The 18,060-nt window shown below is 41.7% G+C and overlaps 2 protein-coding genes across 2 annotated transcripts in view; both read right to left on the bottom strand.

The window, feature by feature from the left end:
• The window catches only part of LOC311428313 (uncharacterized protein), a 290,619-nt gene that overhangs the window by 152,178 nt on the left and 120,381 nt on the right, over nucleotides 1-18,060 (bottom strand). The window lies entirely within an intron of this gene.
• On the bottom strand, nucleotides 10,880-16,952 carry LOC311428319 (GTPase-activating Rap/Ran-GAP domain-like protein 3). Its single transcript, XM_084539840.1, has 5 exons — nucleotides 16,563-16,952; nucleotides 14,530-14,596; nucleotides 12,803-12,910; nucleotides 11,565-11,683; nucleotides 10,880-11,140 (listed from the first exon to the last, which is right to left on the bottom strand). The coding sequence occupies exons 1-5, from the start codon at nucleotides 16,689-16,691 to the stop codon at nucleotides 10,940-10,942; spliced, it is 624 nt and encodes a 207-aa protein (XP_084395966.1). The 5' UTR covers nucleotides 16,692-16,952; the 3' UTR covers nucleotides 10,880-10,939.

Raw genomic sequence — 18,060 nt, 5'->3', positions numbered from 1 at the left:
CGTGACAGCCCCTACAGAAACTTCAAAACCTGTGACAGTCCCTACAGACACTCCAACTCTAGTAACAGACCCAGCAGCTGCTCCAACCCTGTGACAGACCATGCACACGCTCCACCTCTTACAACAGGCCCTACTGGAGGCTGAAGAAGAAGAGATTAACCACATGATTTCTATACCAGAGTGAGCTATGAGATATGTGAAAACATTTCAGCCATCAAGCTGTGTCATGGTTTAACCTGGTTGGCAGCTAAACACCACACAGCCATTCGTGCACCTTCTCCCCTCCCTCTTTGGGATGGGGAAGAAAATCAGGAAAATGAAGCCTGTGGGTTGAGATAGAATCAGTTTATTAGGACAGAATAATAATGATGATGATAATGATAATGATAATGATAATGATAATAATAGTAATAATAATAATAATATATATTAAACAAGTGATGCACAATGCAATTGCTCACAACCTGCTGACCAATGCCCAGCCTCTCCCTGAGCACCCGGTCCCCCCATCCCGGCTGTGCCATCCTAGAGTGCCAGGACACTCTAGGGGCTATTCTAATCCTCAGCAGGCTATTGGCAAGGCCTCTGGCCATTTCACCTTTTGGTCAACCGCCTTTTTTAATGTTTGGTCCATCCTTTCTATCTGTCCACTTGCCTGTGGTCTCTGTGTGGTATATAAAACCCATTTAGCTTCTAGTGCTTTGGCTGTCTCCTGGACTACTTCCAAGAAGTGTGGTCTGACTGTTGGTTTCCAATGGTACACAGAAGAAGTCTTCTGTATATCTGTAGAACCAATACTGAAGAAACTGAATCTTCATCAGATATAGTTGCCAGAAGAGTATCTGGATTAGGTAGAATTTTTGAGGGAAGCTATTCCTAGTGGGCATGGTACACCGCAATAAAGTATAACTACTTGACAGCCCTATGGTTGTGGAGTCTTACCCACGCATCAAGAGGAGCTGAGAACAAGGGAGGGCCCTGAGCCAGCATCACCAAGCCAGGGGCATGAGTTGGCTGAAAATAAAAAAGGGGGAATTGTGGGGAAGGAGTTTGCAGGTGGCTTTGCGCTGTTTCACATGTCCCTGAACTAGAGGTTATGATGAAGTAAGCAGTAGAAACAAAAACTTGAGCAAGGTTGTTGTGCACTGTAATACACAATAAATGTTTGTTCATTGTCTTTTGTGTTATAAAAACAAGGAGTTCTGTTTGAGGAACGGGAGTTGTGAAAACTCCCTGCTGAAGTAAGGAGCTGTATAATGCTTGGCTAGACACTATGAAAATTCTTTTGCTTAATGTAACAAAATAGAGAACCCCCTCCCCTTCTCCCCTTCTGCATCTCAGTAGCCTCTTTTGTTAAAAAAACACTGCTGCAAAGTTCATGTAACCATCTCCTGATAAGTTGTTAAACTAGTGTATCAACATCTTGCCTTCCTGTCTCACGCTGGGCCAACATGACCAAATAAAGAAAGAAGTTGAGCCACAACGCGGAGGAAGACTACGGCCTTCATCTTCACGACCACCAGAGGGACAGAGACGACCCCCTAGCAACAGTGCGCGCAGTCGCAGAATACACCAGGATGTGCTGCGTAATCCCGGAATTACCAAGATATAAAAAGGGACCCTGGCGGGGGTGAGGTGCGCGCCGTTGGCGGAGCTGAGACTCCCCGGCCGCCCAGCACTGTTTTGCTTGCTGTTGCTTACTCAATAAATTCCTTTCTATTATTAATGCAATGCTCTCTGAAAATTATTTAAGGGGGCAACTTATAACAAATTTGGTGCCGTGACTCGGATGAAGGCAATCTGATTGAAAGACCTTCGGAGGGGGCGCCCCGCTGATTTCAGCGGCCTTCGCTAGGACTGCTTTCATTCAAATCCTTCACCGACGAACCCTAAATTCGGCAGCAAGCAAATAAAGCCGGCAACCCCTAGTAATCTTTGTGCACGAAGACCGAACGAAGACTCAGGAGTGAGTAAGTATAGGCCGGTGATCCGTTCGGTTGGGGTTGGGTATCCTGGAGCGTGTCGCTGTGAGACGTCCAATTGCGGACGAAGCGAGTGCGGACCCCTCGGTAGTGCGGTTCCCACATCCCGCGAGGGACTGGGCCACGAAAAGGGGGAAGCGATTTGTGTGTGTGTGTGAAGGCGCTCCAGAAGATGGGACAGAAGAAGAGTAAGCCTTCTGGTCCCATGGGCGGGGTAACGTCTGATGTTAGGTTACCCCGGGATTAATTATTAAAAATTGGCAGGATTCCCCTTTTAGGCGGGGAAGGAATAAAGTAAAAATGATACATTATTTTGTTGAAGTTTGGGGTGGTAAACAGATTTGAGGAGACCACCTTTACTGGCCTCTATTTGGGTCCTTTGAAGATTGGGTTTGCCAGGCCCTAAATATTTATGTAAACTCAAAAGAACCTTTTAGTTTGGAAGAAAGTGAATATGCACATTTGTGGATCAGCTCGGAAACTCGAGCCAATTTATATCCTCTAAAAGAAAAAGGAGGGGATGGGAGGCACAAGAAAAAACGAGAATTAGAGATCCCAGCCCCACTGCCTCCCTATATTCCACCACCCCCACCTGCAGCCCCTCCGACTCCCGGGCTTCTTAATCTGCAACCCCAGGGGGATGCCAATAACAACTCTGATTCTAGCACTCAGGGACCAGTGACTAGGAATATGTGGCAGTCCCCATTAACTCCAGGGACGTCTGAGATTTTAAGAAAGAGACAGGAGGAGGGTAAGCGAGCTTTAATGGCAACTGGCATAATGTTTGCAGCTGCTGAGGAATAATTCTAACTGGAATAATAACTGCACATTGTATATTGTATATATAAAAGCCCGGGCATTTTTGTTAAAGTGTTCTTTTATACATATGTTAATATGTTAATATGTAAATATAACTGCCATTGAGGTGTATGTCTAAGGGAACAAAATTTGCCCAGGCATATTATCGGCTCATCAGGTTTAAATGTCCCCAGTGTAATTGTCTACAGGCAGTTAATTTACAGTGGTTTGATTTTACTTGTGTATCTGTATATTATGGATTTTGGAGGGATTGGGATTGACTAGTAAAGAGCTTCTAGGAAAACGGTGGAATATTAACCACTGTAGATTACAATAGGAAAAGTTCAAAGCAAAGAAATCCCGAGGAAAAGCCTCCTAGGATGTATACTAACACATTGGAGGGATATAGTGGGGTGAGAGGGTACAGAGAGTAAAAGAACCCTTATCAAATATTGTAATCAGTGGTGGCCACTTTATAAACTAGAGGATGGAGCGGAGTGGCCCCTAAATGGAACTACTAATTATAACACCATATTACAGTCAATGTTGTTTTTGTGGAAAGAAGGAAAACAGGATGAAATGTTGTATATTGATGTTGTTTCAGCATCTTGGAGGGAAAAGGTATGGAATTAAGTTGGCCCCTGACTGAGCCTTTGATGTCGGCATTAGAAAAGTAAAGGCTAGAGAAAGATAAAGGAAGTGTTAAAAGGTTTGTGGAAAGTGTTAAAGGTATTCGAAGTTGAATGAGCAGGGAAAGGTGATGTAGGTATTATCTAAGTAACAGTCTAGAAGTTTTGGTATATTTGCATATTTGCTGTGGTGTTTGTTCAGTTTCCCAAGCATCGGGGAGGGGGGAACAGCCTGCTCCACCAGGGGCCTCTCCAGCGGCCGCAGGGGGGCTTCGGCTCCAGCGCCTGGAGCGCCTCCTCCCCCTCCTTCTGCACTGACTTTGGTGTCTGCGAGGGGGTTTCTCGCTCTCCTAGCCGCTGTTGAGCAGCAGGTTTTTGTTTGTTTCTTTGTTTGTTTGTTTGTTTTCGTGGATGTGCTCTCACAGAGGCACGGACTGTGTTGCTATGGCTTGGCTCTGGGCAGCAGTGGGCCCCTTTAGGGCCAGATGAAATTGTCCCTTATCTACCACGGGGAGGTTTCTGTTTTTGTTTTGTTTTGTTTTTCACGGGGGCTGCCACTGCAGTTTCCCACCCCCACACCACTCACACACCCCCCGAACCTTGCCATCAAACCCAATACACTGGGGCAGCTAAGTCATTACTGACTTGTAAAGTATCAGGGATTAAATTAACTAATGAAACCCTAAATGTGATGGGGGTAGAAGGGACTGGGATAATAGTGCCACTTTTGAGGGATACCAAGCTGAGACTAGGGGATAAAATGATCACGGGGCAATTATTGTATGTACCCAAGGCAGAGACTAACTTGTTGGGAAGGGCTTTGATGACTAAATTGGGCATTCAACTAGTAAATTGTTAGACTGGAATAACAGTGTTATTAATGGAGTGCTCTCTGGCCCTGAGAGCAAACGTACATGTATATTCACCTCTGACTGGAAAGACCTGAAATGAAATGGGGGTGGAAGCAACAATATAGGTGGACAATTTTACCTCAGGGGTTTACAGGGCCACCTATCTATTTGGGTAAATTCTAAAAAAGATTTTGGAGCAATTACAACCTCCCAAGGAGGTATTATTGTTACAAATATGTGGATCATTTTAAGGAAAATCGATACTCCCTGATGGGAGAGAAATGCTGAATAAAGTGATAATGAGGCAAATATTAACTGTTTTACATCAGAAGAGTCATTGGGAGGTGCAAGCAATGTGTGATGTTGTTCTAAGAAAGCATGTCTGTGTAGGAATATATACTTTAGGGAAGCACAGATGCAGAGGATGCATCTGTGCATCCTCTTTATGTCAAAGGGTAAATAAAATGGTCTTCTGTAACCTATCTAGAGGGGGACGGGAGCCAGGGCTTTGACCTTTCCAAAGTATACAGGTAGACTTTACTGAGTTACTTGTTTGTCCTAATTGACCACGTGACTGAATGGGTGTAAAGTTTTACTGCAAGGATTAAAGCAGGCCTTAGAGATTGAGTGGGATTTTCACAGCCCTTGGCACCCCTCCTCTTCTGGAAAGGTAGAGCGAATGAATGGTGAAATTAAGAAACAACTAACAAAACTTGTGCTGGAAACTTAGGCTTTTTGGGTAAAATGCTTACCCCTTGCACTGTTAAACATATGGATGCAGCCCAGAACTGATGTAGGAATTTCTCCTTTTGAAATACTATATGACTCGGAATTGCCACTTGATCACCCTCAATTCTAATTAAGACTTGGAAAGAGACTTTTTTAACACCACTATGGGGAAGGCCCCTATGTTGTTTTGCTTACCACAGAAACAGCTATTCGAACTGCGCAGAAAGGATGGACGCATGCCAGCCGTGTGAAAGGACCAGTCCGGGAAGGTAAATGGGAGGCAGCTCCAGGCCCTGACGACTTGAAGCTGACACTAAGACGGACTCGATAAGTATTGTGTATTATCTGTGTATCGTGGGAAGGGGAGGAGGCCCTGTTTCGAAGGCTCCCTGGTAGGTTCCCCTGAAGAACACTGCTGCTGCCAAGAAGAACCGATACCTTGTAGTTCGCTGCAACCGAACTGACAAGCGAGGCAGAGAAGTGAAAACGGTGGGGGACGGAGGGGCCGACAATTTAGATGGGCTCCGACCACCTCCTACGATACATGGGAGTCAGTATCATCGTTTTGGTCAGCTATGGGTCTGCGCATCCCCACCAGCCTTTTAAATGGAGCTTAATCAGATGGGAGGATCAATTCATCATCCAGCAAACAACGACAGCGGGTGCTCCCAGTTTCCGCATCACATTATGTGACCTGGCGTCAGTGCAGCCATGCTTTAACCTATCAGGATTTCATTTCTGCCCAAGTTCTAACCCAGGAAAGGGGTACTGTAATTACCCGAACGTGTATTATTGTGCATACTGGGGGTCTGAAACCATTGCTACGGACTGGACACTCGGGGCTGGTCAGAATAAATTCTTACAAGTGGATATGGGCCGCAAGATTATAATTGACAAGTGGATCCCCGTTACAGGTGGCAAGGGCATGGTATAGGGTATACAGGAACCTTCCACGGAAATAAAGAAATTTGCAAGGTTCTATATATAAATATAACAAACTTGGACGATACTAGCTGGGTACTAGGAAAATGTCAGATTTTACGAACACAGAACAGATAGGGGAGGACTCATACTAATAAAAAGGAGGATGCTGATAGGCCCCAGGCAGTAGGAACAAATGAGGTATTGTCAGAAAATGTCCAGGGAATCAAGCCTGTGGAAAATACTACAGTGCCAACCCTCGGCAACCCTACAAGCTCAGGTAAAGCTGAGAATGATAACATAGTTGAGAATAACATATGGGGGGGTCATGAATGCCAGCTACCAATTATTAAACAAAACAAGCCCAAATGTAACAAAACACTGTTGATTATGCTTTAGTATAAGGCCTTCATATTATGATGCTATTGGGGATCCTGGGGAGCCCACCCACACAAACAAGAACAGCCCTCTACATTGCAGTTGGGGAAAAGACATAAGGGTAACACTAACACAAGTCACTGGAGGTGGTAGGTGTGTGGGCACGGTTCCTAGTGGGAAGTGTCACCTATGTAATACCATGGAGAATGGAAAACAATCAACCGAGTGGCTAATCCCAGCCAACAACGCTAGGTGGGTTTGTTCGTGAGTGGGCGTAACTTTTTGTCTATCACTAAAACTCTTTAATGCGTCTCGTGATTTTTGTATACAGGTGATAATTATACCAAGGATTCTATACCACCCTGAGGATTGTATGTATACCCAGCACACAGTGGCAAGTTATCATCTGGAAAGACGGGAACCATTCATGGCTCTAACTTTGGCCACCCTAATAATCCTGGGAGGAGCTGGAGTGGGGACCAGAGTAGCCTCATTGGTTAAACAAAATCAAGAATTTACTTCCTTACGCGTTGCTGTGGACGAGGACCTGACCCAAATTGAACAATCCATCTCGGCTCTGGAAAATCTATCAGGTCACTTTCAGAGGTAGTGTTACAAAATCGTAGGGGATTAGATTTGGTATTTTTCAACAGGACGGGCTGTTTGCAGCCCTGAAAGAGGAATGCTCTGTATGCTGATCACACTGGAATGGTAAGAGATACAATGGCAAGACCCAGGGAAGGGTTGGAAAAAAGGAAACGGGAGAATGAAGCCCAACAGAGCTGGTACGAATCTTGGTTTAATTATTCACCTTGGCTTACTACTTTATTATCAACAATAGCAGGACCTTTGTTGTTATTAATAATAGCACTACTAACTTTTGGACCATGTATTTTTAATAAATTGATTGCGATTGTAAAGGGATGTTTAGAAGCGGCACATCTAATGCTCATACATGCCAAATACGAGCCAATAAGTACCAACAAAGGAATCAAGGAAACATTAGTTCTTAGTAGCCAGGTATAGCAGAGATTCAATGAACAAAATGAGTAACTAAAAGAAAAAGGAGGGATTGTAATACACAATAAATGTTTGTTCATTGTCTTTTGTATTATAAAACAAGGAGTTCCGTTTGAGGAGCAGGAGTTGCAAAAGCTCCCTGCTGAAGTAAGATGTATAATACTTGGCTAGACACTATGAAAATTCTTTTGCTTAATGTAACAAAAAAGAGAACCCCCTCCCCTTCTCTCCTTCTGCATCTCAGTTGCCTCTTTTGTTCAAAGACACTGCTGCAAAGTTCATGTAACCATCTCCTGATAAGTTGTTAAACTAGTGTATCAACATCCTGCCTTCCTGTCTCACGCTGGGCCAACATGACCAAATAAAAAAAAGAAGTTGAACCACAACGCGGAGGAAGACTACGGCCTTCATCTTCACGACCACCAGAGGGACAGAGACGGCCCCCCAGCAACAGTGCGCGCAGTCGCAGAATATACCAGGATGTGCTGCGTAATCCCGGAATTACCAAGATATAAAAAGGGACCCTGGCGGGGGTGAGGTGCGCGCCGTTGGTGGAGCCGAGACTCCCCGGCCGCCCAGCGCTGTTTTGCTTGCTGTTGCTTACTCAATAAATTCCTTTCTATTATTAATGCAATGCTCTCTGAAAATTAATTAAGGGGGCAACTTGTAACAAGGGGTTCCAGTTTCTTCAGCAGGGCTTTTTCCATTTGTGACTCGCTGCTCTCATCACCGACCACATCGCAGCTCTGCTCTTTCGATGGCTCAGTCCCCACACCAACAGCAAGTGCCACGAAGACCACCAGCACAGCAGAGGTATGGCAGGGCGAGGACATCCTGCCGCCGCCCCGAGCCCGGCGAACCCCAGCAGCCGCGGGGCGACGGCGCGGGACGGGCGCGGAGCAGGCCCCGGCCGCGGCCCCGGCCCCGGCCCCGCCCGCGGAGCGCCTTCCCCCTCCGCCGCCCGGCTAAGCAGCAATGTGACAGGAAGACTGCTTGTGAACTCTATCTAGACTCTACAGTTCCAGTAAGCAACCCTTTCAGTTCACTAGCAGAGTTTCCCATCACATGGTGCTGCGGCAATAAATAATAGGAGCCTCAAAACAGTGAAACCTACACTGCTAGAAGACGGTGAAAATACGACAGATACAAACTAAAGGCAAGGGAAGAAGGGTTAACTTTAAATTCTGGAACCATCCAGCCTAGCAGCTGATACCTGGATCCTTAACAGAGTCTGAAAACCTTTTGGATGCGGACTGGTTTTGCTTATCAGTTCTTCAAAGTTAGGCAAGTTAGGTTCAAGGCATATTCCAACTGCAAAAATAGCACAGCATCCACCACCACGGCTAAATGTTTTTTTTCCACAAAGATAGACGTGAGTGGAATACACAACTCCGAAATTTAAAATAAATAAATAAATAAATGACACACTACTATTTGCAGTTGGAAATAAGCTGTTGTTAAGAGTAGTTTCTTAACTAAAAGCCAAGTTTCTTAAAATGCAAGTAAAACAAGATTTTCTGACAAAAGTATACTCTCTTACTAGTCTAGCTGGTATAGTCAGTGTGGATCCAACCGTAAATACAAAAGCAAGATCACATGTGCTGCCTTCAATTCTGATAATAGATAAACATGAATCAGGGCAGCTTCTGGAACCTTTATGACCTTCTTTTCCCATAGAAAGTGTAAGAGAAAAGAAGATGCAATGGTTCCTTAAGTCCACCACAACTTGAAACACTGATCAACCAGCAAATTCCTACCGTCAATACCGATAAAAGGAAAATGAAATATATGCAATCTCTCTCTTTTCAAGAATGTACATACAAGAATGCGTGCTTCCATGAATGAGTTCATGGAGGAAGAATGGCAAGCAAAATTCACCCTTTTGAAAGGAAGGCTAGAAAGCATAAGCTAAATCAAATGTTCAAGAACAGCGTTACTACTCATTAATTCAGCTCTGCCTCTTTGTCAGGTGTGTCCTATAGGATGCATCCTAGAGATTGCACTTCTCAATGCGTTCCTCTTTCAGGATACTAGTTGTTTTGCAAATGTCCCAAATAACCCCACTGCGGTGTTACATCTGTGGCTGCTCATGAAACTGACTATCAGCCAAGCTTTTCTTTGGTGTCGTCTTTTTTAAGAGAGTTTTTCTTCACCTCCTACAGACTTGATTATTCCAAGTGAAGGAGCTCTTCCTCCTTCCCCCTCACCATGTCTAGGTGTTTCACAAAATAAGTTGTAGCAAAAAAATAAACAAATATGTTTGGAGGACAAAGTGGATCCACTTCTATAACTCATCTCTCATTACTAAGACAAATTTAATCAACATTAGAAAGGTGAGCACTACTACCAAAGCAATTTCTGCATCTGTCATTAATACCACACGTATTGTTGGTGCCTGAAATACCCCCTTCTTTTGGTATGCTGACCTGAAAAATCTCAGTGATAGCATTATCTTCAGTTCTAGTTTCACTGTTAACATTTCCTCTCTCTCAGAAATGCAGAGGGTACTAGAAAGCAGTAGAAACAGGATTTTCTTCTGAAATGAGCTACCTTAAAGTGATCTCAAACCCGGTTGTTAGAACTGAGTGCTGGATAATACCACATTCTATGGGAACATTTTCATAACACAAACATCAGTCTTTCTGCTTGTCTTAAAATACCAGTTCTACATCGATGCACTTGAAGCACATCAGAAGGACGCATTTAAAGTACATACAAAGTTAACCTTTTAATATATTATTGTATCCTAAAAACCCATAGAGTCTTTAATACCAATTTGTACACCCAATATAAGATTGCTTTTACCCATCTAACATTTAACTAGACTAAGGCATAGTCTGAAAACACTTTCATACATTTTCAAACATTACACTTTCATACCAGTATCAGTTCTAAATACTTCCAATGAAAAGTTATACAGAAAAGTTATAAACATTATGTGGGGTGCTTTTTAACCCAAGTAACAAAGATCTTCCTTGTACTGTATCTTTCACTATAAATAGGCTAGGAGGAGGAAGAAATACGTCCACATTTTGCAGACTGACAACTTGGCTTACTGAGAAAAAGCATATTGCCTGTCTTAAAAACTGAAATTCAGATTCCTTTCTCTTTTCCTCTTCTGTCAACAGTGCAGCAGCAGATTTAAATACATCTAAATGAACAAGATCTACATACATCTTGCATTATCTTGTTGGTGTTCCTTTGTTTCTCTATTATTTATCCCTGTAGATTGATTGTTCACAGATCATGTTACACCAAATTTACTGTGCATTTATTAACTTTAAATTTATTAACTGTTTTGAGACTAGAAATACTTCTTGCCTTTAGTTTTCATTAGTTTAATTAGCTATCGATAGTTTAGCTGTTCATAAATGAAAGGAATGGCCTATGTGAAGTCTGAAAGTTTTCCCACAATTTTATACCTCTTTTTGCTTTATAATCTTGGCCATATTGCCAAAGACTCATTAAGGTAGTGAAGCTTAATTCTTCCCCTCCTACAGACATGATTTCTTCAAAACAATGCTGCTGTGCATTCAGAAGAGATACTATGGGGCAAAAGCTCAGCCAGGTGTTTCAGATCTCTGGATAAGGTTTCCATCTTCCAGACTCTCAGCCATGAAAACAAAATCTTTTAACGGATTGATTTCATTTTACTAAAGATAATAATCAAAGCTTCAAGCAGCCTGGAAACCATGTTACCTTCTGAAGAAGAAAGAGGACATTCTGGTATTTCATAAGCCGTCGGTGCTTGAGGAGAACTTGAACTCATTTCCTTAGAACTGCTATGAGATGATCCCCTTACTGCAGCAGTAGCTTTAAAATAAATATCTGACTGAAATCACAAAGAACTCATCATTAGTACAGCAAAACTTTCTTAAACACTTGCTGAAGAAGAGCTTAAATGTTTGTCCACTATGTTCTATTGCCACTGTTGCTGTATTGCTGCTAAGTTAACTACAGCTGGCCACGGAAAGGCTATCTCACTGTAAATGGGGAGAACTTCTGTGATGTTCAGAAGAGCATTTGCCCTGTAAATAATCAAATACTTCAACTCTGCATTACTGCAAGCAATAAAGGACAGTTAGATCAATTCTGATTCTCACTGTACTCACTACAAGCTAAGAACACACAAATTAACAGTTAATGCAAATCAGAAAATGTGTCAGTTTTGGTTTGGTTTGGGCTTCAGCAACTCTTTATGTGAATTAGGTCCCAACACCTCACAAATAGGCAAACATGCTTTTCTCGTGTCTTACCCTTGATGCTACAAGCTGAAGCTCAGGCACAACTGCTGTGTGGACTAAGTTTCCACTCACCACTAATCGGATCTCAATGGAATCAGTAGTGAAGGCAAGGATAGAAGGGAAAGCACAGACTGCAATGAAACAAAAATTATTTTGCAAGGAAGAATGATTAATGTAAATGTTTCTCAGATGCTCCCTGAAAACAATTCTTGAGGATCTGACCTACTCTGGTATCTCCCTTTCCTATGACAAGATTTGTCTACTGTACTGTTGGACATTCAGATACAAGCCTGAAGAAAACTTCACTCTCCATCCCTCGCAGAATATAAACTGAATGGAAAATAAAAAATAGAAAAAAAGAGACAGGAAAAAAAAAAGTTTATCAGAGGAAAAACTTGGCCCCAAGGCTCCACTTATTAAAGATACCATATGCAGAATCTTAGCTGAAGTGGCATCATGAATGCAACACGCTTAGAGAACCACAGAATCATCTAGGTTGGAAAAAACCTTCAAGTCCAACAATCAACCTGACCTACCAAGTTCCATCATTATGTCCCTTGGTGTTGCAGGAAGCACGGCTGAAAGCACGACAGACACCAGTAGAGTCAGATCATGCTCCATTTTATTGCCCAAATAGCCTAACTTTTATAGTGAACGTAACAGGGGTGGATAGTGTTTCACACAAAATTATTGGTCAAAAGCACTCAGACAAACAACTACAAGAAAACAACCCCACCTGCAAGAAAACAACCCCTCTTGTGATCAGCAGTCATGTAGACCTTATCCTTGAAGCCAGCTACTGGTAACAATATTTTTCTAAATTCCTCAGTTGGGCGATGTGGGAACACTGTCATGGGAACTTCTCATAGTTGCCCTGGTAGCTTGGTTTGCTCAGCTGCAGCAAGCCATGGGATTTTTGCTGTTTCAAAAAATCCTTCAACACCTTGGTGTTATGTCAACACCTCTCCAGGGATAGGGATTCCACCACTTCCTTGGGCAGTCCATTCTGAGGACTATTCTGACATTCTGAGGGTTAACCACCCTCTCCATGAAGAAATTCTTATTTATAGGAATTTATTAACCCATATTTATTAAATTTTATTATATTAAAAATAGATTTATGTATGTTAAATTATTTTTAATTTTAGATTGATTCTTATATATTCCTAGCACACATGCTGCAATTCCACCAACAGCCAAGTGCAAGCCTAAACAGTAAGGAAAAAAGGGTAAAAGAGGTATGTTCTTACCAACAGCATAAGGAACTTGATTCCAGCTAAAGTGAAAGTCGTAAGCCGATGACTGGACGAGTGGAGAACCTCCATTAAAAGCATACACCTTTCTATATTGGCAAACATCTGTAACAAAAAAAGGAAAAAAAGAAACCTCCAATATCTTACAGCACAAATGACAAACACCAACATTATAGGTAGATTTTACAGAAGTGTGGATAATACACAGATAAATATCAAACATTTATGCAGAAGTCCCTCTATATCTAAACAGACCACAAGGGAAACGTGCTTCCTTTGTGAATACATTTACAAGATAAAAATAGTAGAGCTACATTTTAATACCTTGTCAGATTTCACAAAGTAAGTATTGTTCTGTTTCAGCAATCATCAGCTCCTTACTTTGTCTATGGATGGAGGAATAGTTAAGAACATTTCTGAAAGTGATGTAAGCAGAGCTGTACCCCTCTGACTGTAAGAACTACCCTTCAAGCAGCCACATACTAGCACAGTTTGTGTTCTTTGAGGATTGTAATACACATGGCATACTACAGATACCAAGATTTCATTAATCATATAACTTGTGAATCTACTACTTCTCTATTTTTAGGTAAAATCTCTTTTTTTTTTTTTTCTGTAATTGCTGTCCTTAAACTTAAACTAACTTTATATCCACAAGTGTAAAAAAAAGGTCTTGTTTGAAATCCAAACTTAGAACACTGTCAAATCATGTGTTTTCATACTTGTTCCATGATGATACTTTCATAATTGTAAAACTGTCACAAGACCATAAGAGGTTTCCCTGTGACAGGGCCCTACAAATAGGGATTCAAGTTGCTGCAACCCTGTGCAACAGGCTTTAAGACCTTAGGATCAACCAACTTTGTTAGCTTTGGCTCTGTGACGAGCCTAATAGAGTAGGACTGATTCTGCACAGAAGTACAGGTTTGGGAATTCACACTGCTCTGTCTCAGACCTTTTAGTTCTGAAGCAGTACTGAGTGAACCAGAACTAGGTAGGATTTGTTAAACTACCGAAACCAATGAGGCCTCACAGAGCATACAAAGATACACTTTAGAGACTTTTTCCCTGGGGTACCAATCTAACGGCCAATGCTAGAATACGTAGATGTATTGATCCTGTTTCCATCAATGCTCTCTTTGGAAAGGCAAATAGGACATGCCATCTGAAACAGAAAGTTGTGCTTTGTCCTTCAGCATCACCTCATAAAGGACGTTTCATACTCGTAACTTTGATTTTCCTGAGGACTGAAAGCAAAACTACACGTGTACAGCACAGAAGAGCATACCCATATGAAATCCAAGGCCGTTTTATAAAAAGAGATTAAGAGAATTACAATTTTAAAATGTGCCAGCACAAAGAAGTGTGCAGAAGGAAAGAAAGCACAATGACAGAATGGGAAAGCAGAAAGAAGAAAAGGGGTGGAATACTAATTTGTACATGTCCTAGAAACACCCAGTGTGAGACTAGGCAAAGAATAAGATAGATCTGAAGAAATAGGACTTTTGTGAGTAAGATGGTAATGTCTGTCCAATTACACACACCACAATAAAACAGTACTTCCATTTCTAGTCCTTCCAATATGCACTTAAATTGAAAAAAAAAAAAGTATTTTGAAATACTTTCCATGAAACACTGAAACTTTAAAATACAGATCTAAACTCCAATGAAGAAAGAATTACATGTTGAGATATTATCATTTCCAGTCTTCCCTAACTACTTACAGTTATAACATAATAGTAGGCCAGCTTCACCATCTTCATATACATCAATAGCTGCAACAAAATTTACCTGCAATGATAATAGGAAAGGGTAATGATCAGGCAGATAGGATACTGATGTTACTATGACCAGGTTTTGACTAAGAAGCAATCAAATCAGTTGGTGCACAATTACAGATAAAAGAAAAAAAAAAAAAAAAAAAAAAAAACTATTTCTTTTTTGTGATTCATTTTCAGGATGCCGATAGGATGGAAATCAATTTCTTTTGTATTCAATGCTGTGTTTCAGTAATGCCTATTCAATTTTGTACCTTCAGTATAAATACATACCTACAGTATAAAATGATACAAACATACCTAACTTACTTGACAATATAAATTTTGGGAAACTGAGATATTTCAGGGTAGCTTTGAATTAACATGCTATGCTAAAAATAGCAATTCTTTCCAAAAAGTGAAATCTAAAAAGCTCGACTGAAAATCATGACTGGCAGAACGATCAAAAGTGCCAATTACTGGATCAAAACCACTAACAGGTACATTGATTGATGTGGATGTACTTCAAGAATTACTGAATAAGCTGAATTTAGAAACTGAGAACCACTGCTGGATAAACTAAAATGGCTTTTGCATAGCATAGGCTACTTATATTCTCATACTTTAATCCTGTATTTGTCTTTTACAGTTAAATTAAAAGAAAAACAAGACACCCATAAGTAGTAGTATATACATTCAGAAAAGGAGACCTCCCTCATGAAATACTTAAGACTGGATTAGACAAATGTCTCCTAGACCACACTATTTGCTACTTGGGCAGGGCTGGAGATTGACTTCATGAACTTCATGGCTTTCCTTTGTGCAATAAAGTAGGTGTTCTCTTGATTTAAGACAAATATAAGGCAAGAACTGTTAAACAGACCTGGAAGCTTATATATATCTATACAAAACACATTTTGACCCATCCTTTGTAGCAACTGAAAGACATTTCTGCTTTGTGACCTGTGGAAATAATTTGGTAACCAATTTCAACAACACAAAAATCACTGGCACAGATCTAATTAACTTCCTGCTTTGTCTGTGTTCTCAAAGGAAATAAGGGTTACTGGGGAAGAGAACAGAGGGGGGCGATTCTTGACTGTCCACATTCTTTAATTGTATTTCCTTCTTAATCCAGATTAAAATAGATTCCCATTGCTGTGGAGAATCTTAACACTGTATTGCCAATGCTAGGAGTACCAACCCTCTTCATCATCAAATCTGAATAAAAACACAGATGATTTAAAAAAAAATCAACAAGAAGCATCAAATCAAAAGAGATGTCCCTTATACCATTATGAGCAGAGAAGTCAACAGAACACAAGAGTAACCCTGTAAAAGGTTCTTCTTTTTTTTTTTTTTTTTAATTACGCTTAAAGCTATACATTCAGATCCATATTAAGAAATTATTGAAATTATTTGATTTTCAAAATGCTGAAGATCATTATCTTCCCAGCAACAGGAAACATTTGAACCCTCTACCAAAAATCAGGATGTTTACTTAAATCCCAACCCTATGTCCCAGTTAGTAAAATACAGATAATGTATTACTTGGCTGGGCAGCAGTTTAGAACTAAAAGATATACACAAATATTTCAGTTTTAGTACATGCAAATAGGCAAATCTGAATGAGGTAATGGTGGCCAAAACCTGAAATTATTTTGCTGCAACCTCCTAAAGAATAAAACACTGAGACCATGAAGAAAAGACAAAAATCAAAATATTGACTAAGGAAGGAGAAAAAATGGCTTTGCATTTATACTGACAACAATATTCCAGAGCTTGAAACACAGCCTCTTTCCTAATATGTCATACCTTATAACTACCTCTCTTAGGAGTGATTACTATCACACATTCCAAAAGGAAAAAATGCCTCAGAGAACTCTAAAGGAGAAGTTAAAAAAGTGAAAAGTAAAGGATCTCCGTAAATGCTGCTCCCAGGAGGTCAGCACAGCATGGACCAATTCTGCAAGAAAATAGTTTAAATGCTAGAAATTTACTTTGTTTGCTTCAACATGATGCAGTCTATAGGACTCCCCAATACTTTCATTAACTAAATCAAACTGATGCCGATACGCCACACAGATCATATCGTCACTGTCTCCAGTAGGTCCATCCACCAGTGTCATAGCCACTGGAGGGTCAGAAAGGCATATTTCCTATGAGATAAATAATAGTATTATTCTCTTTTTCAGGCTCTTAGTGTGAATATTGCATTACTCCATGAATTTACAAGGATGTAATCTAAGCAGAGAAGCATGATACAGAACAAGATGACAATTTAAGAAGTCTGAAATATTTCTTTGGCATATCAATGATGGATCTCCATTGTATTGCTTTTCACTTACATCTGTCTGGAGGTTCCAGATGATAAAATGCATGCTCTTTGCCTTTTTCCTCCACTAGCTGAGTGCTGCCCAGTCTGTAAAAGTGATTAGTGATTAGATTACACATATCCAGATGTACTGGAACTCATCTACTGGAGATTCAGGTAATGACGGCACAGAGCTGCTGGTTAAACTGTTGCATGGATTGTATTTCTTTGTGATGAGAAGTAGTTTGTTCCGAATAGCCACAACAATCCTCAGTTCACTGCCATGGTGAGTATTAATGGCACACAAATGGCAGCCTAAGAAAAAAAAAAAAAAATTTAGGTTGTAAGTATTTGGGGTAAAGACTGTTTTTTTTTTATTTTTTAATTTTTGTTCTGTATTTGTATGATGGTTAGTACAATTGGTATCTGATACCTGAGCACCGCACAATTACAAGCATCCCAACAGGATAATATTAAATTCTAGAAAAAGACAAAAGGCAGTAAGTCTTTTGAAAACTATTTCCCCCCTTACTCCTTTTGCAAGTAAAAGAGTAAATATATGTTTTTTTCTTTACTATTCTGCAGTTTCCAGCTTAGGCGTGAAGGAAAGGGATCCCTTCTGGGAAGATGCTGTGGGCTTGCTGAGGCTCGAAGAACAGACGGTGCTGGCTGCTACCAGCGTGCTGCAGCAGCGGCAAGACAGAGCCGTGGTGGTTTTCCTCAGCTGGGCAGCTGAGCTCCAGCACAAGCGCTCTCTCCCTGCCCCTCCTCCAACGCCAAGGGGAGAAAAGAGGCTGGCAAGGGCTCAAGGGCTGCCAGAAGGACAGGGAGATCACTCCACAAGGAGCGTCACGGGCAAAGCAGGCTCAGCACAGCCTGTTCCAGTCCAGCCCGGGGCCTGCTCCTGCGGGGGCTCTCCACAGGCCGCGGCCTCCTCCAGGCCACAGCCACCTGCTCCACCGGGGGCTCCTCCACCCGCAGGGGGGCTGCAGCGTGGAGATCTGCTCCACGGGGGACCCATGGGCTGCAGGGGGACAGCCTGCTCCACCAGGGGCCTCTCCCTGCACAGGCCGCAGGGGAACTGCTGCTGTGAGCCTGGAGCACCTCCTGCCTCCTGCTGCACGGAGCTTGGGGGCTGCACAGAGCTTTCTCACTCCTCCCTGAGCCAGACGCTGCTGGGCAGC

This window comes from Aythya ferina (assembly GCF_964211825.1).
Source record: "Aythya ferina genome assembly, contig: HAP1_SCAFFOLD_42, whole genome shotgun sequence".
Lineage (NCBI taxonomy): Eukaryota > Metazoa > Chordata > Aves > Anseriformes > Anatidae > Aythya > Aythya ferina.
This window is presented reverse-complemented; position numbering and strand designations above follow the sequence as displayed.

What these genes read in the sequence shown, in the direction of transcription:
- LOC311428319 (XM_084539840.1), bottom strand. Translation starts at nt 16,691, where the DNA reads ATGACACTGGTGGATGGACCTACTGGAGACAGTGACGATATGATCTGT. An exon ending in CCTACTATTATGTTATAACT is followed by an intron (nt 12,911 to 14,529) that starts GTAAGTAGTTAG and finishes TTTTTGTTACAG; the next exon opens with ATGTTTGCCAATATAGAAAG. An exon ending in TCAAGTTCCTTATGCTGTTG is followed by an intron (nt 11,684 to 12,802) that starts GTAAGAACATAC and finishes GTTTCATTGCAG; the next exon opens with TCTGTGCTTTCCCTTCTATC.